This window comes from Episyrphus balteatus, chromosome 1 (genome assembly GCF_945859705.1).
Source record: "Episyrphus balteatus chromosome 1, idEpiBalt1.1, whole genome shotgun sequence".
Taxonomy (NCBI): domain Eukaryota; kingdom Metazoa; phylum Arthropoda; class Insecta; order Diptera; family Syrphidae; genus Episyrphus; species Episyrphus balteatus.
In genome coordinates, this window is record NC_079134.1 from 46,730,488 (window position 1) to 46,753,508 (window position 23,021).

A 23,021-nucleotide genomic window follows, 5' to 3' on the forward strand; every position below is an offset into this window, starting at 1 on the left:
GAAAATTGAGAACTGAATTAAAAAATAGCGAATAAAATGGTTCTTAAGAAAATTGATTTTTTTTAAATACATAACCTAAAAAAACGGCTCTTAGGAAAATTGATTTATTAAAAGCAACACATAGGTACATACGTACATATCCAAGGGTTTACTTACACTTTTTTTTTAAATCGCTAATTCAAATTTATGCAAACATAATTTTCCATCAAAAACAGACAGTTATGATTTGATAAAAAATTATGAAACATATTTTCTAGCTATTTTGTTTTACATCGCTTCAAAATTATCGAATGGCACACACATACTTACAGAAGAAAAAAGAGAATTGTTTAAAATTAATTTATAGCAAACAAAAATGACAACAAAAATAACTCATTTTGAACTAATAAAAATGCAAAACATCGTTTTAAATGACATACACGATTGATTTTCAAATTTGCAAGTGACAGTCTTTGTGTTAACTGTCAAATAATATAACACTGATATTTTTCAAACTGGAAGTTGGCAAACTTCTGTTTTTAAAAATCGAGAGTTGATAAAAAAAAATAGTGAAGAAAACAAATTTTCAACTTTCGAGTTGAAGTCAACTCTCAAGTTCGCCAACTCTTGAGTTTGCTTCAAGCTGAGCAATAGTGAAGAAAATTTACCTGGTTTTTTATATTTTACTTTGCTTCGCTCTTTTTTTCAGTTCATTTCTCCTACGCAATTTTGGAGTATGCTATTCAGGATCGTGCAAGTTCCATTAAGGTGTAGAAGGGATTCTTCTTCCTGTAAGTTGCAGAGAGAGCAGCTCACATTTTCTTGTACTATCCTTGCCTTACCGTTGAGGTTTATAAGGCTATGAAAATCAACCTGGTCATAGGGAACTTCTGACCGTTTACTTTGGTGACACTATTGTCCACGAAGGGTGACGGGAGTTAAGGACACCAATAATAAAGTATGTGAAACCCGATAACAAATCAAACAGGTCATCCGGGGATTGTTGTAAACATTGCCCGGGATTATCTGAAATATACATCGAAACTAAAATTCTTGAAATTCTTCTATGGCAACTCTTAAATTCATAAAAATGTTTTTAAGAACGCCGAGTGTAAGAAAATTTTCATTTCCTTTTCGCGTAAAACGATCGTCTATCGTCAGCTTTCGAAATGATTCTTTAAAGGAAAAATATTATAGCTTTGATTTCATAAAAAACAATTTAGTTTTATTTCCTCGTAAACTAGCAAACTAGGTATTAAAAAACTATGAGTCAAATTCTATAAATACCTACATATAACTTTTAATTTTTGTACTTGTTATATTTTACATTAATTTACTTGTTGTTTTATAAATCAAGTATGTTTATTAATAATTTTCATTCTAAATTTATTTTCTCAAAATAAAGATACCTAATTTTATTCTTTAAAATAAAGAATACTTTTATTTCTGGTTCTACCTGCGGCACCAATAAAGGATTTCAGTCCAGTCTACGAATAGGAACTATGGTGAGATAACTTATTCTACGATTTCAAGTCCCAATCTTTGTACAGACATCGTTTTGGAGTCTCCAGATATTCCGGTAAATTTGTTTACCTATCAAAAAAAAAAATTATCCATAATATTACATATACACTGAACCAAATCCTTACGTAAATACAACGAAAAAATTCGTTGAGCCAACGAAAATTTAATTAATTTTCAGCCGGTGAAAAATTTAATTGGCTCAACGAAATGGCTTTCATACGTTAATGAAGAATTTCATCAACTTACGAAAACTGTCGTATTTTAATGAAATTTTTCATAAAATTTTTTTATCGCGAATTAATGAATTTTTACATCACTTTACGAAAGTTTTCATCAATTAACGTAAAATTTAATTAAACACGGTGATATTTTTCGTTAGTCAATGTATTTTTTGATTAATTTATGCAAAGAACTTTCGTAAGCTAACGATTTTTTTCGTAAATTTTATGAATATTTTAATAAAATTACGAAAAAATATTCGTTAGCTAACGAAACTTTTCATTGAATTTATGAATATTTTCATAAACCAACGTAATTTTTTCGTCAGCTTACGAAACTTTTCGTTGTATTAATTATTCTTTTAGAAGATTATACTTACTTTATTTTCATAAATCTAGAATTTTTTCGTCCATTTTTCTTCCCTTAATTTTGGAATAAAAACCTGAAATTCAAAAGAAGTGGAGCGGAGCGAACATTTTTTACCATACAAAAAGAAAATTTTAATTTTGAATTTGAATTTTTAATCATCCTAAATTAAAAACATTGAATACAAAAATTAAATGAATTACATTAAAAACTTTAAACTCCTCTAAGGAAGGAGGTAAACGAATACTTTATACCGGCGATATGAAGAGTTCTATCAGGGATTTGATGTCGATCACGAATGGTTGGCTTGATGATCGGCTTTTGACGTGTTCCACGTATATAGGAAAGCTTCATGGGAGTTTTACAGTAAAACCCGGATAAGTGCCTCTCGCTTAAGTGCCTAACCCGCATAAGTGCCTTTGTTTTTTAGAACCAAAATTTTAAGGATTTTTTCATATAAAACTCATCTTTTAAGTACCTTTCGCTTAACTGCTTTTCCCGCTTAACTACCTTCTATTTCAAATAGTTATGATTGAATTTACTTGCAGGAAATTCTTTTAAGTACACATTTGAAACAAGTTTCAGCAGTAAGAAAAACTTCATTTGCTAAAGCGCTTTAAGATTCAAAAATTCTACTAAAAGTAGAAACTAACTAGTTAGTTATTTTAAACTTTCAAAGTTATTTTGTTTGTGAAGATTCTGTTTTTAATAATCAAACATGTTTTTTTTTTATTTTTAAGTAAATATAGAGATAAGTGCCTATGAGCACTTAAGCGGGTTCTTGTAAGTAACTTACCCGCTTTAGTGCCTAACAAAACCGGGCATTTAAGGTGAGGTACTTATCCGGGTTTTACTGTATATGTAATTGTCCTTTAGAACCAGTCCCATGTATAAGGTGCATTAGGATGACATCTTTGGAATCTGAAATAAAACATAAATAGAAAAACAAACAAAAAAGTTAGAATATTATAAGAGACAAAAATATTGTTTTTTTTTTTATCAAATATATCGAATGATACTTACTATCTCATCGTTCATCTACTCTTAAACTCTTTTGAGAACGGTGACGACAACCTTTTTTTCTTTTTGAAAGGATGAAACGTAATCAAAATTATTGGGAGTTAGGTAGTTTACAATTATTTATCTTACCTGTATAATTCCCGAGTAAATATTCTAAGTTCCAGCTAAAAGGATTTTTTTTTTAAATCTTCTTGGTAAGGATCCGCTTATAATATTTTAAACTAAACATAAACATAATTACTTTAAACTTTTTCAGCATACAATATGTTTTGTATTTATATTATTCCGCGTGATAGGTCTTCGCACTTTGGGGGTTGAATATACACTTGCACTGTGACTGACAGAAATGTACACAATAAACGAAAATACAGCGTGCTCTGTATACACTTTAGTCTACCTTTTTTTCGGGAGACAACGATTTATTTTCGTTAACTGATGTATTTTTTCATAAGCCGATGTAAAATTTCATTAATCTATGAAGAATTTTCATAAGCAAATTATGTATATTCATAAACTGATGAAGATTTTCGTTAGTTAATGTTGAACTTCATAAGTTTATGAATTTTTTCGTTACTCAATTAAAATTGTGATCAAGTAAGGATCGAATTCATTTTTGTATTCTCTAAAATGAGTATGAAATTTTTCGTTAAATGATGAATCTTTTCATTAAAATGGATTTTTCGACTCTAAAGGGGGAGAAAAAGTGTATGAAACGTTTTCATTAATTGATGAAGGTTTTCATATTACGAAAAATTACGTATTTTCGTTGAGCCAACGAAAGTTTCGTTGGGCCAACGAAAATGTAGTGTATGAAACTATTTTCGTAATTTTACGAAGTTTATTATTTTCAGTGTATGAAATAATTTACAATAAAATGATAGTAAGTTGTACCATTTTCTTTCCAGAGTTCTCACTTGTGGCAAGGCTGTATTTCCTTCATACCAGCTAATGAGCAGCATATTGTTCTTTAGAATCCAACAACATTTTTTCAGGAAGTAGGTAATAAGACATCTGAATTTGTATAACTCCATTTTTCCAGATATGAGTTACAAAGGTAATTGGATCTTTTTACTTGCTGCTCAAGAACAGAACGATTAGGAGGCAATAAACTATCTTCAAAACCTGAAAGGGTTAGTGTGCACAATACGAACTTTGACGAACATACCTACTTTTAATGTTTTTAAAAATATTTTTTGAAGAAGGTTTGCATGATCTATTAAAAACCTTGCCCTTTGTTTTATAGATTTTGCAAACAAATTGTTCTATTTTAACAAAATATTCTTCAGAAATGTTTGTAGACCTTCGGAATTTGGAAAAAAAACTTCTTGAAAGGGTTGTATTTTTTCTTTTCGGAAAAATGCTGGTGTAAAATCACAGCCAGTGAAACTATAAAAACCATCAAGTGCAGTGCAAAGGTCTGGGCCCAATTTCTCATAGACCAAGTTTATGCTTACGAGCCGCAGTGTGTTTTTGGACTTGAGCCATACTTCTTTTTGAATAAATCCACTCTAGCAGTGTTGACATCATTATTATTGTTATTATACATCTGATTGGTAAATTTTTGAAGCAATTTCATTTTTTGCAGATCACTAATATGTTTGGGGTCAGTTAGCTCCGCAAAAGTTTTTTTGTAGGCGGGGTTTGAACTTAGGAGTGAAAACGGCTTCATTTTCCATTTTCCTCTAAAAGCAGCGTTATAGTCACACCCCGTAAAGGCATGTAGGAATGGGAGAGTCTTGCAGATCTCTGACCTTGATTCTGAAAACAGTTTAGTACAATTAATATGATGTAGATTGCGTTAGCCAAACTTCTTTCGCTGGAAGGACATCCATAAGCCCTAGAAGGATGACTAAAACATCCGTGTCGGTGGCGTAAATAAGTGCTCTACGCTAAGCACACATTTTGTAAAAGTGAAAGAAAATACGCGTGTCAGCTTCTTCGTGGAAACATTCCAGTTGAGGCTCTATGGTCTTAGTGACCGCGGTTCCTTGTACTTCGAAAGAGAAGCATGATTCTCCAACTGTCAAAAAGATTTGTTTATCTATATAATTTCCTTCAAATTATTTTGTTCCCAGTATTGGAAGTTTATATAAGAACACACTCCATCCTTTCGTTTGTAACCAATTTCATCCCTTAGCTCGACAAGTCCAGGGTCCACAGTCGGTCAACACAGAAAAAAGGAAAAAAAAGAGAAAAATAAAATCAAATCGTGTTAGTAGTATCGGGTCCTAAAATGGGCTACGTGACCAAACTGCCAAGCTTTGACTTGGAAGACCTCTGAAATATAAAAGTAGACATTCTAACCTTCGATTTGACATCTTTTTCATACTTAAGTTTGAAAACAATAATAATGCACAGCATACTTTTTGATTAATTGCTCAAAAATATAGGTATTTTTTGACATTGTATGGGTCTATTTTTAGAAATTTTTAATCTATTCCTAATATTTTTTATGGATTTAGTACACTTAGAGCCAATTTTTCAATCTTCTAATAAACAGTCAGTTAGCTGTACGACGAATAAAGTTATTAGGCTCATAAACAATCAGATAAAAACATTGAATTTTTCAATCAAGAATAATTTATTCTACAGAATAACAAAAAAAAAATTGTCAAATTCAAAAATATTTAAAATTAAACGTCAGTTTTATTCATGATTGTTTTTGTTTTCTTGTTTTCCACTGTATTTTTTTCAAAATTCTTTCAAAACAGCTTTGACAACTGACACAATATTTTTGTTGAGATTATTCCTTAGAATAATTTTTATTCGTCTCTGAAAGAAGCAGATAGTTTTATTGTTAGGAATAAGCTATATCTGCTTGTTGAAAAATTGATTTTTTCTCTATCCTTAGGAATAAGTACTAACTGACTGTTTAACTGACTATTGAAAAATTGGCCCTTAGGGAAGAAACAACTTAAAATCCACGAAAACCACGTTGGTTCAACTATTTTTCGAAATGATTTTGCGTTGATGACGAAAATTTTAAAATCAAAGTAGAACATCGTTAGTTTAAAGTCATTTACCGTTATAAAACATCTTTAAATCAAAGTTGTTTCAACTTTTAAAAAAAGCATCAATTTATTAAAAAAAAAAAAAGAAAATATGGGCAGTCGCTGGGTATCGAACCTACAACTCTTGGGTTACTAGGCGAATGCTTTACCAACGTGCTATCTCACTGTTGAAAATTAGAGTGATAAAATGCAACAAAAGCTGAAGTCCGACAAAAATAAAAAAAAAATTCTTACGTTGTTTCAATTTTATTTTGTAGAAGTTTCATGTTAATTTTTTCAACATTAAATCAACGTTAAACATTTTACATCATTGTAGGTAATTGAGTCTAAGACCACCATGGTAATTTTTTTCTTTAGCTCGATGAATTGAGCGTTTCTCTCTAAATAAAATGCGTACAATTACGGCTTTTTATCCAGGATCATAATTTTATGACCTTTTCCAATGACAAAGAGCGGAATCTGCTTTTAATAAACCTTTTTATTGTTGTTTTCATCAAGAAAGTCTTTTGATGTTGCTCCAACTGCACCCGTTTTTTTCGCTAATTCTGGCTTTTCGTCCTTTTAAATTTGTCCGGATTGCTACCGTTATAGAAATGAGCCCATAGCTTTTTGCCATTCCTGCGGCTTTTTCTATTCTTGAATGTCGTTTTTTGTGGTGTTGGTGTTGGTAGGTACCCATAAATTTAATAAAAAGAATATATTTCTTAACATTTCTTGTAAAACAAGAAGCATCAACTCTTTGTCCGATTTTTTTGTACTTTCTCTTTAAAGAACTTATTTTACGGCAGTAGTTACACCAAAAAGTTTTGCTGTTTTTTCTATACTTGAATTAAATCACAGTACACATAAAAAGGTTATATATTCCGAACTGACACTGGTCGCCAAATTGTCAAAACATGACAATTTGGCGACCAATGTCAACTACCGAATTCTTAATTGTTTCAAATTACCGACAAAAAAGCACAAAAACCGAAAAACGACGCACACCACTAATTTTTCAACAATTTTATCGACCATTTTCCGCAAAGAAACACGAAGAAAATTGTTTTTATTTCAATTTATAATTTTTTCAAATGACATTTTATAAATTAAAACAAAAACAAATTTCCTGTTTACTGCGATTGAAATATAAAAATTAAAGGCCGACCTGACAAATTGGTGCCCATTTTTGACAAACAAATTTTGAAAACGTTCGGAATATATTACCTTATTATGTGTACTGTGGAATTAAATAGCATACTTTGTTTAGCAATTAAAACCATTTTTATAGATTAGGCAACAAATATTCAGTTAAAGATCCAAAAAATTTTAATGTCTTAGGTCCAACTCTTAAAAATGACTATCACAAAAAATCAACAAAGTTAAAAGATGCAACAATTGACTTCTGAAACTTTTTTTCGCCTCTTTCTTAAGGTAATAACAATAAAAATATCCACAATATATTCTGATATTATTAAAGAAGACAACAATAACTCATTTTAACTTGCAATTGTTTATTTACAAATATTCAATTCAAATAAAAGCTTAAAAATATTTATAAGTAAACTCGACAAAAAGCCTTTAAAAATTATTGATTTCGATTTTAATCATTTCTTAGTACTTAGTTTTTCAATAAATGTATCCTTTTTTACCGTATTTTTAAAACTAGAATGTTTTCTTAAATAAATTTAGGTAAATGAATATAAATAAAGGGTAAATAAAATTTAAAAATAACATAACATAGTTAATTTAGTTTATAAATATCTACAAATTTTTTCACACAATGAAAATAAAGAATATAAACATCGAGTCACAACCATTTTGTTTGTAATAAAATGGATGTGAAAGTTTAAAATTTTTTTTTAAATTATTAAAAGATATAAATATGAATAAAAAGAAATAAAGAACAAGACCTATTTCATGTTGATAAGACGTTTGTAAAATCACTTGAGCTTTTCAAGATAGCAGAAATCCATGTTATCTTCTTACACCGTGATAATCACGTCCAAACAATGATCTCCCCTTTTTCGGGAATCCACGTGCATACGGTGGATTTGGATTAGTTGTCACATAATAAACACCTCTGGCGCTAAAAAAATTAAAGTTAAATTCATCTTTTGTCAGTTAGTTTTTAAAATTGATCTTACTCTAGTGAAACGTGCTCCCCCATTAACACAAAATCTGAATCCTTCGGTTCGCACCATCCAATTAGATATGTTAATAAATTTGGACACGGCCCTGCGTAAAAACCTCGTTTCGATGTTATTGATTCGATAAAATATGGCGTCACCTTGGTGTGATCACATGCAAGAGTTTCTAAAAAAATAAAAATACATAAAACACCATAAAACTTCTAAAATAACGAAATTCTTACGAAAAATAGTTGACGAAGCACATCCTGGCTGACTGGTTCCACCATTCACATAGAAATCAGCATGTCCACTACTATGCCATTGGCCTAGAATACCAGCTCCAGTATGTAAAACATCTACAAAATTAGCATCGCTCGGATCAAGATCTCGAGAGTTATTAGTTCCAGCATAGAAAAATATAGTTGGATCCAATCCAGTGATTCGACCAAGTTTTCCCTCATCCGGAGTTATATAATTGGCCACAAGACCTGCCATATGAGCTCCCACACTGTATCCAATAAAATGCAAATCATCTGGACGAACACCTCTTGGATGTCGAGCTAAATACTTCACCAGTTGAGCAATGCACAAGCTTCCAAAACGAGGTGCCCATTCCATTTGACTGAGACATGGCTCTTTGACAGCATTGCCATAGTCTACAATGATTATGTTGTAGTCTCCAATGCTGAAGTAAGCCTCTCGTAGATCAGGACTTGGTGAATTATTTCGTCCTCCACCAAATCCATGAATGATGATTTTGGTTGGGTGTTTCGGATTGAAATGACTGTAATATAATGATTCTTCGTCCAAGACATTCAGGAGGTCTGGATTGTCTTGAGTTCGTCTGGTGTAGAGATAAAATTGAATTTTCGGATGTGGACATCGGAATGGTTTTTCCAAACAAGAATTTGTCACATAAACTTCATTGGTTTTATTTACATCTGCAGCTGCTGTAAAAAAAAATAATGATACAGAAATTTAGTTTTTTTTTGTCTAAAGCCGTAAGGTGCAATCAACAACTGAATAGTATTGGGTAAAATATTTAGAAATAAAATACATAGCTTATAGCCACAAAAGTTGGATTTGTTTAAAATTCTTGTTTTTCAAGAGACCAAACACCAAATAGACTGAAATGACCAAGCGGTTACCATGAAAAATGATTTGATTGGAACAAGTTTGCAATGTAGGTATGTAGTTGGTATTTAATGATTAAATTGGCACGGAAAGAACTTGTCTTTGAATTAAGTATTTCTTAATTTCAGGTGTTGTAACCTTACCTACAATGAACGAATAAATAAAATTATATAAAGGGTGTCCCGGGATGAGATAAGAAGACTTTGAAGGATGATTCTTGGGCATATTCTAAGAAAAAAATTGTTAATAAACTTAAACTTCAAAAACAAATTTTTAATTCGTACCCATTTTTGACTTAGGGCTCAGTTATAGCTATCAGTAAAATCCATCAGTAAAAATTTTGTTTTGCTATTTTGAATACTTTAATCTTATATTTTGTGGAAAATTTTGATGAAATAAATTGAAAACATATTTCCACTAATTTTTTCAAGAAGATTCAATGCATTTTGTGTTAAATTTTATACAAAAATTCATTTTATAAATTTTACTGATGAAATTTCATTTTACTGAACAGCTGACTGCCAAATGCCAAAAAAAATTCCATTTTGTTTTACTGATGACGTTCCATTTTTTTTTACTGTTCCGGTGTCATCATTAAAAAAATTACTGATGAAATCAACAGTAAAAAAATTGCTTGAGGCGCGAATGTCAAATAAACATTTAATTTAATGACGTAAATTTACTGATTGCTCTAAACGCTCATCAGTAAAAGATTTCAGATTCCTGATGTTTCAATTTTTACTGATGGATTTTACTGATAGCTATAACTGAGGCCTTAAACAAAAAAACACATTTTTTAGAGATTTTACCTGGTGCAGGTTTTCCTAAATATCAAAAAAATCTATTAGTTTTCTTAGTTTTCTGGCAAATTTGTGAACAAAATTTTTGTTCATTATTGTTTTCTTCATAAAAATAAATTTATAAAACACTATGTTAATAGCACATTTATCGAAGAAAATCGGCCCCAAATTATCATGGGTAAGAAAAAAATAATTCCATGTAAAAATTAATATCTGAGCAACTAAAAAAGATTTTAATATTTCTTTATAGCAGGAACAAAGAATAGGATTTCTTCTAAAAATCAAGACATTAATGAAGTTTTTATCATAACTATTAACGGAGTTATTAACATTAACATGAGTAAAGGCATGCCAAAGTAAGCGTTTTCTTAAATCATCGCTAAAGGGTATCAACTTTGCAGATAGAGAGTTACTGTACAATTTTTTTCTTAGAATATACCCAAGAATCATCCCTCAAAGGCTTCTTATCTCATCACGGGAGTAGTCTCGCGTTCATGGTCCAACCGAATATAACAAGGAGGATTGTTTTGGAAACATTTTTTGGCGTAGTCTTTTATGGTTAAAAAAAACTGTGAACGCTCGTATGGCAGCTATGAGCAGGGCTTTTGAGGAGTCACAAACTAGAAACTACTTCCAAAAGTCGTTGCGAGCCAATGAAATATTGTGTGTTATGCTATGTACGGATCTCAGACAGCATTTGCGACACAGAGAACTGGCCTTGCTCGCAATTAACTACACAAGTATATAAGGAAATGTGACTGCTTTTGTATGCATTTATTTTTATTATTTTTTTTAACAATGCTTCTAGGGCATTGCCGGGCTGGAAAATTAAAACAAATAATGCAGAAAGCTTATTTTTTGGCCTAAAAACAATTTGTATGCTCTTTTCACAAAACAATTGCGCTACCCAGAAAAAAAATATTTTCAATTTTGTACTTTTTCAAAAAGTGGTGTATGTAGTTAAGGCTTAAGACTTTGTCCTAAATTTTTGGGGACTTCTTGCAAAAGTACCTATGAGTTGGTTGAAATTAAAAAATCTTCGTTTGAAAAAAAAAAAAATAATAAAGACTTCATCCATAAAATAAAATCACATTCATCGTAGATAGGTACCTACTCGCTTAAAAACTGTCTCTTGATAGATCTTATATTATTTACTAAGCCCTAAATTTATGCTTTCAACAGTTTTCTAGTTTTAGAGAATGAACGAATTTGACCTAAAAGTTTTTTCTTGTATAATTTGAGTGAATTTTCTTATATTTATAACAATTTATTTTTAATGCAAGCTTTAAGTCATTTTTATTTAATTTTATTTTTTACTTTAAGTCTGCCTTAAAAATAAATTGTTTTAAAGAAATGGCGAAATTTTAGAAAACCAAAGCTGTATGCATTAACAGATTTCAATGCGAGATCGAGATGTGGAACATTCACAATTAAAATAATATTTTAAATGTGAATGTTCCACATCTCATTTACATAAGTAAGTATTAAATTCTCTTATGCGAATTTAAACAGATAAAAATCATTTTCATCCATTAAGAAGTCTCATTCCCAAAAGGTTTCGAACAAAGATTGATTAAGAAAGGGAATGTCGGGACAAAATCGGGACAGGGTTTAAATGTCGGGACTGTCCCGGAAAAATTGGGACGTCTGCTCTAAAACCGCACATCTGTGTTTCGGGTTAAATCTCTTCGAATAAAATTTTTTGTAGAAATAATTCTTTCGAAATCATTTCTGTTATATTTAAGAAAAATGTTGGTTCCTCCAATTAATCACCGTCTGAATTATTTTTTTCCGACTTTTCTTCTTCAGAAATGTTCTGTTCCTGCATTTTAAAACAAGAGGACATTTCTTCTTTACGACAAAGCATGTCCTTTCGTTGGTATCTATTGCAAGCAACCATCGCGTATAAGGATTTTGTCCTGCCTTCTTGGAAACCAGGTTTTCATTTCATCCAAGAATTTGATAAGTAGTAGGTATATCTTCCCAAATAAAACATTTTACTATTTTATAATAACTTATTACCAGCTTCCTTATATACATACCTCCTATAACGTACATTGTAAATCTTTAAAATTTTTAATTTATAAAACAATTTTATTTTATAACGACTCCAACAATTTGCAAAAATTTATTTAAAAAAATTGCTTCCTATAAGAAATCAAAAAATTGGCTTACTTTGTTTTTGTGGTCAAAACCATTTGAAATGATGTAGTTAATAACAACAATTTTTTAAAATTTCTTATAAAATTCTTTAAAAAATCAAATTATAAACCATAAGAGCAAATACGTGCCACCCAGTCGTGCATTTTATTTGAATTTAACCCGGCTACCTTGATTATATAACTGATTTTCTTGATTTGCTCCGGAACAAGAAATCGATTTTTTTTGTCTATCCATTTTATTGGTATCGATTTTGGTAAATAATGGTCCTAATTTTTTTTTTAAGTTTAGTTACATTACATTCACATGTAGGTAACATACAAATACACATGTAAAAATATAATTATTTCGAAAGTTTTAAAAATACAATAACAAAGTGTCAATTTTTACTGGAAGAGTTTCATCCAATAAATTTGCTACGGGGCTCTAATGACTTACTAAAATCATTATCATCTCTTCTTGCAAAATTGTGAAATATTCAACTTACTAAAATCATTCCAACTTTCTTTGTTTTACAGTTTACAACAAAAATCAATCTAAAATGAGGCCACAAAATTAAGAAGAATCCAACACTCGTTTTAATTTGTTTGCATTTTTTATTTACATTTCCGAGTTAATTTGTTTATTGATTTGACCTAGAATGTAATGATTATTGATTACAATTCGGGTGACTGAAGTGAGTCATTACTTTCAATTTGAATTTTAGTTTACAGATAATATTAATAATGTTAACTTTCTTGTTAATTCTTTCAGTAAGTGGGTAAGGTGAATTATGAGAAAACTGCTAAAAAAAAATGGTAATGAATAATTTAACAATTAATTATTCGTAAAATTCCAAAATTAGACTAACTACTCTGGATTCAGAATTAGTATTTTCTAACTTGTACATTTAAAAAAAGATAATTTAAATCTCCACCTGTTGGTAATTATAGGCACATAAATGACATTGCATGTTATATAACAAGTTCATTGTCTTCTTCAAAATAAATAATTGTCTACACCTTGGCTTGAATAACGACCACTGCCCTTTACTATAAGCTCTTTCCAAGAAATACAATGCTAAATACATAATCGAATAATTATAGGCATAGCTTCACCAAAGAAAAATAAAATTGGCGGATAGATTTATTTCGCATAAATTAATCAAAACGCCAAGTACATGTCACACACTGAAAAAAAAAGTCAATACTGCTGAAGCTAAGGCCATATTTAACCTTCAAAAGTAGCGGTAGGTTGTCATTATCGTGCACCTACATCCTTCGATTTTTAAGTAATAAGTTTAAATCGAAAATATTGGCTCATTTTTTGTATAAATAATACCAACAACTTTATTTATCATTCAATGTAGAAGATATCAACCATTTGGGAAATCATTTTTTTAATTTATTAATTAGTATTCAAAGTGTGTTGCAATATATTATGATTCAGTGAGTTATTGAATTAAAAAATAACAATTTTAAGTTGTTATTAGAATAGATTCATAGAAACAAAAATTTTTTTATGTGCAATAATTGTTAGAATCTAAGAATAATAACAATGATTTGAATGATTACATTTTGTGTAAAATTATTCCTCATAAAGATTGCAATCCTCAAACATAAAGGGCCGTTTTCTTCACTATTGCTGAACTTGAAGCAAACTCAAAAAGTTGAAACAAAAATTGAACATTTGTTTTCTTCACTTCTATTTCTCAACGCTCGAGTTTAAAAAACCAAAGTTGGCCAACTTCCAGTTTGAAAAATATCCCTGGGATATTATACAAATACTGTCAGTTTCAAATTTGAAAAGCAATCGAGTATGTCATTTGAATCGAAGTTCTGTATATCTGGTGCATATTTTTTTTTGTCAAAATGTCAAATTCATTTTAGCAATTATTTGAAATTTGTGTTAATTATGCATTTTGCTTAAATATTACTTTTTCTGAAAATGAGTTTTAGGTAAACAAATCATTTTATTTTTCTGTAAAAGGGTGTGTGTTCAAGAGCAATTTTGCCCCGTGAAGTAAATTAAAATTGGCGGAGAATGTGTGATGTGTGAATTTATAATTTTCTGTGATTGGAAGAAAATATGTTTCCATAAGTTTTATTCTCAATTTTACTATAATAAAAATTGTTTCGTTACACGAATAAAAAAGTTTTTGCCTAGATCTAGCATAAAAAACAATTTTAAAAGAAAAATTATAAGAAAATCATGACATTTCCACAGAAATGCTCCGTCAACTTCTAACATTTTTGGAATCTGAGCAAAATAAAACCAGAAGTTGACCAACTCGAGAGTTGAGAATCGAAAGTTGAAACTGTTTGTTAACTTTGAGTGAAGAAAAACAAAATCACAAGTTGAGAATAAAAATTCTCAAGTTGAATTCAACTTGCTCTAAGAGTTCCATAATTTTTTTATTTCCTAAATTAATTTTTAATTAACAAAAAAAATAAGTTAAACAACTATCCCCCTCATTTTTCCATTCTAGAGTAACAGGGCAACAGATCGTACTTCAGCCAATTGTATTTAAGGATGTCAAATTTTGCTCCCAGATGGAGCACTTGTTGATGAAACCCTACCAAAAGTTATTTTATCACGAATGATGCAGGACCACACGGAAAGTACCACATGTCCCCAAGAAGTCTTTTTGCCAACCGATGTTAAAAGGACGTATTTTATGCTGCGGTTAATTTCAGATGTCAAAGCATAGCGATGCATGGTTCTCACTTCAATAAATTATTTTTAATGTTAAACTTTTAATTTTAATATTTTAAAATTTAAAATTAGTTTGGCAGCACGCAATGGTCGGATCCGAGGCTTTGGTTTAATAGGCCAAATAATTTGGTAAGCATGGTCCAGGAACCATAATGCAACCCATTGAATTAATTGGGGATTGACTGTTCTTGTAAGTTTACATATATTTAATTTCTTATATCTTGAACTTTTGTTCTTATACCTATCTTCATTTTTCTTCTTTCTTCTTTAGCCAAACATAGGTGTGGTATATTTTCCACAGGAAAATATAATAGTTACCTGGAGAAGGCTGGTCAGAATACGGCGCGCGTAGTCCATTTTACAGTAAGAAATACGATCAAATTTTTTTTTCATGTTTCGTGTCAATATCAGTTGGCCTATGGCAGCAAGTAAAAATGTGCGAACTCTTCTATTTGCATCTTTGAGTAGTCTTGCGTACATTTTGATAAAGTGGTCATTGTCTACCCGAATGTAATATGGTGGTTTTGTTTCGAAGCATTCGTTGGCATAGTCTTTATTGGTTAAAAAACTTTTGAATGCTCGTATGGCAGTTATGAGCAGGGCTTCTGAGGAGTCACAAACTACTTCGTTTGGTATCATAGCCCCTAGTCGATGCCAAGTTGCGAGCCAATGAGTTATTGTGCGAGCGTTATGGCTCTCAGACTGCATTTGCGACACAGAGAACTGCCCTTGCTCGTAATTAACAACACAAGCATACAAGAAAATGTGACTGCTTTTGGTTCCATTTTTTCTAATTAGTTTTTTTACAATGCCTAACGTTGTGTCAATTCACACTGCCATTGTTTCTTTTTGCAATGGGGCTGTATTTATTTGGAAAATTTGTCCAGTAGTGCATAACAAACGGCTTGGATGACAATGTGTGCATTTAAGTTTTGGCCTTTCTGACATTTATTTCAAGAACAGCTCAAGGATCAACTTGCACTGCTCATATTGCATGGAGTTTTCTCCTCGCTTGGTTCCTCTCAAGGCTATCAGACTGTATAAATTTGGCGGTTCGGGATAGCCTTGCTCCATAAGCATATTTGCTTTCTTCATCAGGTTTCTTTTTAATATAAAAATTCTCAAGTTATGTTCAACTCCGAGTGAAAAAAAATGGCCCTAAGTTTTTTTGCTTGTCCTGTTAGGAAACGTTTTCCGCATTAGCCTTTGCCATTTTTTAGAAGTCATACAATGTAGCTGCCAGAGCTGCAGTCTCCATTCATTGTCTTGCGTACATTTTTAAAAATGCTCATGTCTATCTGATTAATACAAGGAGGATAGTTTTAGAAGCATTCGTTGACGTAGTCTTTAATGGTTAAAAAAACCTGTGAACGCTCGTATGCCAGTTTTGAGAAGGGCTTCAAAGGAGTCACAAACTACTTCGTTTAGTATCGAGGCCCCTAGTCGTGCATTGTGCAAGCGTTATTTTTGGCTCTCAGACAGCATTTGTGACACAGAGAACTACCCTTTCTCGCAATTGCATTCATTTGCTTATGCATCCATTTCTTCTACATTAGTTTTTTACACAATGCTTCCCGTTCCGACAATTGACAACGTCACTGGTTCTTTTTGCAATGGCTTGTATATATTATTTTGGAAATTTGTGCAGTAGTGCTTAACAAACTGCTTGCTTTGCTTTGAGCAGTTCAAGGATCAGCATGCACATATTGTCTGAAGTTTTCTCCTCGCTTGATTTCCAGGATTTGCAGACTATACAGTTTTGGCAGTTTGGGATCACCTTGTTCGATAAGCTGATTTATTTCCTCCATCCGGTAGACTAAAGGAGTTTTTTTTTTAACTCTACTGCTATTTCTCTTTTAGCTTGTCCTTTTAGTAAACGTTTGCCGCATTTTCCATTGCCAGTTTATAAGAAACCACTTAAATTTTTTAAGGTCAATGTCGTTAGTTGCCACATCTACATTCTCCCTTTATTGTTCCCGAAATACTTCCATATTTAGGTTTGAGGGTCTTAAAATTAAAAGCGCATTTCAGCGTTTTTTTTTTCCACAGTTTTCTGTTTCCGTTTCTAAAACCGAATATCTTCGTTTGTCGGCCTTATTTCCATTTACATTTCGTCTGATAACGGTTTTTGTAAAAACAATTTTTTTCGAAATCGTTTCTCGCAATGTCGCAATGTTGAATTCAAATGTTGGTTTCTTCAACCAGTCTTCATCAACTTCTTCTGAAGTGTCTTCTGCATTTTTGTCTTCGGACTTTTCTTTTTCAGAAAAGCATTTTTCCTGCATTGAAAAACAAGAGGACATTTCCTCTTTACCCCAAAGCCAGTCTTTTAGTTTGTATCTATTGCAAGCCACCATCATCTCGTGTAAAGATTTTGGCTTTACCCAACAGTCCAAGCTCTCAGCAACCGTTTGCCATATTTTTGCCTTCATGGAAACCAGTTTTCCATATTTTCCTACAATTTGATTTTTAAAAGTGAGAAGCGATTCCAAATGACTGTTGGAGTAGGTCTTAGATGGTCTACCAAGGACATTTTTGAATCAAAATTAAAAGTATCATAATTTTATTATAATTATGTAAATACTTATTACAATCTTCTTTATATGCATACATAACACATAACGTACATTAAAATCTTTAGACTAAGGTTAAATTTTTTTTAAATTTTTGTGTGCACTATAAAACTTGAGTAAGAAATTAAATGAACAAAAAAATTAACTTTAGCTTTTAATGTTGATCTTTTCAAAACAATGACATTATTTCATGTATATTGCTTTGATTTTATTGTTCTTTTTTATAACATGAAGAGATGTCGTTATTTAGGTAACTTATGATCTTATTAGTCTGATTTGAATATTGAATGACTTAATTTGCTTTATATAATCTACTTCAATTATTTCGTAGATAAAAACTCATAGTCAGAGATTGGTGGACGACAAACTGTCGGTTGTCCTGAAACAAGATTTGGGAATACCGCATTTAATATCATCTTTTCATGGATTTCTTGATATTATTCTTTGAACAAAATTTTCCCAATTCGTACAGCTGGCAAAGATGTTTCATTAATGCGGGAAGGAAACAAAGAATTTCCATTTTTTTAATAATCTCGAACCTTATCTACCAAAGTTCTTATTATTAATTTATTTTGGAAGGGGCTTAAGCTCTCCAAACTCAAAATGTCTCTGGATTGTAGAAACTAAAATAAAAAAAGAACGATATTCTGGAAATTCTCCGATTGGCAGCCTTTCTCCCGAACACATTTCCCCGCACGAAGAAAAAACACCACCTAAAAATAAGCAGATTCCTTCTGTATTTAATCAAGCGGATCTCTGATTGCATTTTCTGTCAAGATGACTTCCGTCTTAAATTAAGCGGAAAAAATTTCTTAATTTTTTGAATGTAAAAATTTAAAAGAAAACTAGAAAAAAACATTTTAATAATATTCACCTCCTTTTCCAATGGGTTTCATCCTACTATGATTTTTTTTGGTTTCAAAAATTATCGACCCTGGGCTAATGGGTATTTAGTCAATTTAGGCGGACAAAACACGAAATTTTCAACCGATCCAAATGTAAAAATTCAACATCCTACTAAAATTAGATAACTTACTTAGCATTGTCTTATAGTTTTAAAATTGATTAACACTCCAGGTGACTAACAGTAGCGCTCTAGAGTTCAGAGTTTGCACCATAAAGATAAAATTACATTATTTTATAATATATCGAAAGTGCTTAAGTAAGTACCTACTCTTTTTTGAAGTGGCCACAGAAAAAAATTGTTATGGATTATTGATATAGAGATACTAAACTGTATCTTAGATGTTGTACCTATCTAAATGTTATATTACTTTGTAGATAAAAAAGTGATATATTGAATCTAAATATAAATTAAACGTAAAAATAATTTTCTTTCTGTGTTGGTTAGGAGATGAGTTATACTATTTCACAATATTTTGTGATAAAATTAAATGTTTCCCAAAGGTTAAACTCATACCTATTTGAATCTGTTAAAACAAAATTGCAACTAAGTGCAACTTCGACACATTTGACCCTTTTTAAACGTTTTAGGTTTTTAAAATGCTTCCCTTGTTTCATGCATCCATATTTTAAGTTTTTTTTTAAGATTCAACTTCTTGAATTACAAATGCTGATCCCTTATAATTTTTTCCTAAATCTTAAGACCTTTATCTTGGCGATACCATTAATAAAACTTCATTTATAATCTATTCAACAAACCATTTGGGTACATTCCTGAGACTTTTTGTTTGATCAAAAATTGAAAAAAATGTTATTTTTAGCTCTTAATATAGTTGATTATCATATTAATTTCCTTCCATGTTGAGTTACAGTTTTCTGTCATTAATACAATAATTGAACGTACTCGAAACAGTTAGAGTTGACGTACGGGCGAAATCTTCTATTCTTACAGTGACTCATTTAAAGTGCAAAAACCTTAACTCTCAACCAAAAATACCCGAAAAGAAGTTGAAAGAGTTTTGTATTAGAAGGAGAGGCTTATTTCATATTTCGGCTTGCAAATTAAAATTTACTTAAATGTACTTGTTCTAAAAATATAAAAGTATCTTGCGTAATAGACCAGCAAACACCTAATAAAATGTTGAGAAAAACTAACATAAAGTAGCTAAAACAAATACGAAAACATTGAGTAGTTCATCTGAATCCGATTGTGGACCTATTGCGATGAACCAAATTTTCATATTCGATTGGCGACTGCAATATTAAATCAGCGAGATGTTCTACAATTTCAGTTGCACTATCAAAAACATGTTCTGCATGCGTCGATAGAACAAATACCTAATAGAAAAAAATAGAAACTGTTTCATTGATCCCAGCTTTTGACTTTAAAGGAAGAACAGACCAAACTTTATAGTTTTATCTGAAATATAGGGCAACAAGAACAAATACAGACAACGCATACTTGAGGAACATATTTTTTCGGTGAATTAACCTAGCTCGAAGGTCGAAGCTTTTAAGCTACGTAACACCTTCTTCAGGCAACGAGAAATATTCAATGAATGCAGATAATTATATTAATGAAGAACTTAATAGCAATTGGATGTGATGGCACTAATGTAAATGTTGTCAAAAAAAGCAGATGCTGTAAAAAAAAAAGTATTGGATAAACCATTGCAGAGAATTATTTGTTTACCGCATATGAATGAACTGCTGAAAGAGTTGTCTTAATAACTCTTTCAATATATTGATTGCAGATGGCGGTATGTAGGTACTTCTGTGCCACAGACATTTTCTGAGACAATTGACAAAGAACTTGAAAGCTATGAAAAACTAACCATTAACTTTAACCTTCCAATCTATTCCGACCAACATACCGTCAGACGATATTAGTACAGATCAAAAATACTTACTGTGAAAGCTGTGACTGAAGCTTAATTTACTTTATATAGGTAATAAAACCAAAAGAGAAGGATTCATCAAAAGTAGGTAGGATAGAAGGCAGAAAAGTACAAGTCAAAAACATGTGCAATCACTAGGTTGCTTGTCCAAAGCCCAGCTCAGAAGTGGAAATTTCAGTTTTCCAAATTTTTTTCGGCTAGTTTTAGTTTGAGTCTCATTTGTAAATTGCTACTACACATTTTTCCTATTAAGGTTTCACAATCATCTCCAAGTATTTTTTTTTTAAATTCAATTTTATATTAAGACTAAACGCTACCTACAAGACTATTACGATGGAATGCAATCAAATAACAACAAAAACCCGAAACCAACCAAATCAATGCACCAAAACCACAAACCAAATCCATATCAGAAAAAAAGAGGTTAGTACGAGCTTAAGATACAAATAAAGATATCAAATTTAAAATCACGTTTATTACAAGTGCATTCCACGTTTTTATTTTTCTCTTTTTACAACATTTCAAGAATTATAAAAAAAAAAAACAACTATAAAAAAAACACGAAACCAAAAATTGTAAATTTTTACCAGGGATTTTATAATAATTACAAACATAAACTTAAATCAAGCATTTATTGCCCAGCGAACGAGTTTTTTAAAACCCCATCTAAATACCCAACCCAGAAAGATTATATTGCGGAAGGAAGGTGAATAAGTTTAAATTGCAAAAAAGTAAAAGATGCAAAAAAAAACAACAACAACATATCGGAAAGGTATCTTAACGTATTCCACACCAAACCAAGTGCGAATTTATAAAAAAAATATAAACTCTTGTAAAAACTCAGGTGTCTTACTTGTTTTTCTTTATTTTTTTTTAATTACAAGAAGCAACAAAGTAACGAACTTTTAAAAGTGGATTTCAAACAACAACAAAAAACCATAACCAAGTCCAAGCTACTAAATTATATAATGTATCTATGGCGCTATTTTTTTTTCATATCCGATTACCGACTTGTACTATGGATCAATCGTGGTATTATGTGTGCATCCGTCGTGGGTAGGTATGGTCTCAATATCGTAACCCTATAAAGTCCTCTCACTTTTATGCTTATGAAAACGCGGTTTCATCGTTATAATAAAATTTATTTAAATATTTAATTAAAAGTCAAAGTCAAAGATACTAACCTGCACATCTTAGACAGATGATGAGTAATCCAATTTTTGCGAAAGCTTGCAACATATTCATAAAACATTCCAGATCTTCGGTAACACTTTTAAGTCACATATACGACAAATCGAGTGGATTTTCCACCCAAAACTTACATAACTTCTTCGTTTTTTGTGATTTGTTTTTATTATTTTTTTCAAACAACACTCATATCAACTTCATAAAAAAAAAAAACACGCTTGTATCTATTTTAGATTGGAAACCGTTTCACTTTTCTTGTATTGAGTAATCTGAACATAAACTTAAATTAACTGGCGCCCGACTTGTATCACTTACAAGAAAATTGTAGGGTCAAGGTATTGTAAAATGTATTCTTAATTATTTTTTTTTCTAATTTTGTTATTATTTTTATATCTATGCTTCACTTTTAATTTGTATCTATATAGAAAATAATTATTTAATAAAGAGCCAATTTGTTTCCGTTCACCACAAGACAACAGACAACCAACCGCTCAGAGGTTCAACTCAATTCGTTGTGGATTGTCTTGACGGTTTTTCGTAATTTTTAGTGTATCTATACACTCGTTCGTAGTGCGGCGACGACGACGACGATACAAACTGCAAGATTCCATTAGCCACAAGTGGTTTTGGCCGAAAGTGAGAGTAGTCATCTAAATCCCCACTTTTTGGATTTTAATATTTTTTTCAACCAAAATATATTGCATGAGAGTGTTTTGTATGTTGAGATTGATAGAAGAAGAAAAATATATAGCATGCGATTTAAAAGCTTGGATTTTCCGAAGATGGTTTTAGTTGGATTGCTAGATTCATAATCGGGTTTTGTTTTCATTATGATAGCTACTGTATCTATCTTTTATAATATCAATCACTCAAAGAATAAATCTTTTTGTAATGAAAGCATGAATTACACTTTTGATGTCCATGGGCTTAACCGTCAACCAACCGTTAAGAAATAAAATACAATTCTGCGGGCGCACTTTGTTGCTCTTTTAAAATTTTGCAAAGTGTAACAGCAGAATATATTAATAATACCTAGTTATTTGTCAAAAAAAAACTTGAAAGTTTTTGACATTTTAATAGAGTCAACGGACTTAAGGTAGCTAAATTTTTTTTAAGATGTGATTTTCGTGCCTCGAGTCTAATGCCTTCAGACACATCCGGCTAATGGGTAAACGGCATCGTGATTCGACCCCAGATCGGAATTATAATATTTCTGGATGAAATCCTGCTAATTATCCAGCCGGGTTATAATTAGCAGGATTTCATCCAGAAATATTAAAATTCCGATCTGGGGTCGAATCACGACACACGATTACGATCATAGATACTTTATCGTTTTGACTATTGCTGTATTTATTTAATCAGTAGAAAAAGAAAAGGACATAATACCTATATAGCGGGCCGCTATTAGCGTTAACAAACCTACATATGTCGTAAATCG

General features: G+C 31.0%; 1 protein-coding gene and 1 long non-coding RNA gene across 5 annotated transcripts in view; one reads left to right on the forward strand and one right to left on the reverse strand.

The window, feature by feature from the left end:
* The first annotated feature begins 1,285 nt into the window (after positions 1-1,285).
* Positions 1,286-12,959, forward strand: LOC129907803 (uncharacterized). 4 transcript variants are annotated; one of them, XR_008771161.1, is made up of 3 exons: positions 1,286-1,335; positions 1,413-1,558; positions 4,014-5,573. It is a non-coding gene; the product is annotated as an uncharacterized LOC129907803 (long non-coding RNA). The 4 variants fall into 4 exon arrangements; XR_008771163.1 differs by lacking the exon at positions 1,286-1,335 and adding an exon at positions 12,843-12,959 and having other exon boundaries at positions 1,357-1,558; positions 4,014-4,238; XR_008771162.1 differs by lacking the exon at positions 1,286-1,335 and adding an exon at positions 8,482-8,590 and having other exon boundaries at positions 1,357-1,558; positions 4,014-4,238.
* LOC129907801 (pancreatic triacylglycerol lipase) overlaps positions 7,850-23,021 on the reverse strand; it is a 79,183-nt gene continuing 64,011 nt past the window's right edge. Inside the window, exons 3-5 of the mRNA XM_055984186.1 lie at positions 8,473-9,180; positions 8,246-8,414; positions 7,850-8,187 (exon numbers count right to left, since the gene is read on the reverse strand). Of these exons, the coding sequence (XP_055840161.1) occupies positions 8,076-8,187; positions 8,246-8,414; positions 8,473-9,180 (989 nt within the window). The 3' untranslated portion in view covers positions 7,850-8,075. The remainder of the gene's footprint in view (positions 8,188-8,245; positions 8,415-8,472; positions 9,181-23,021) is intronic.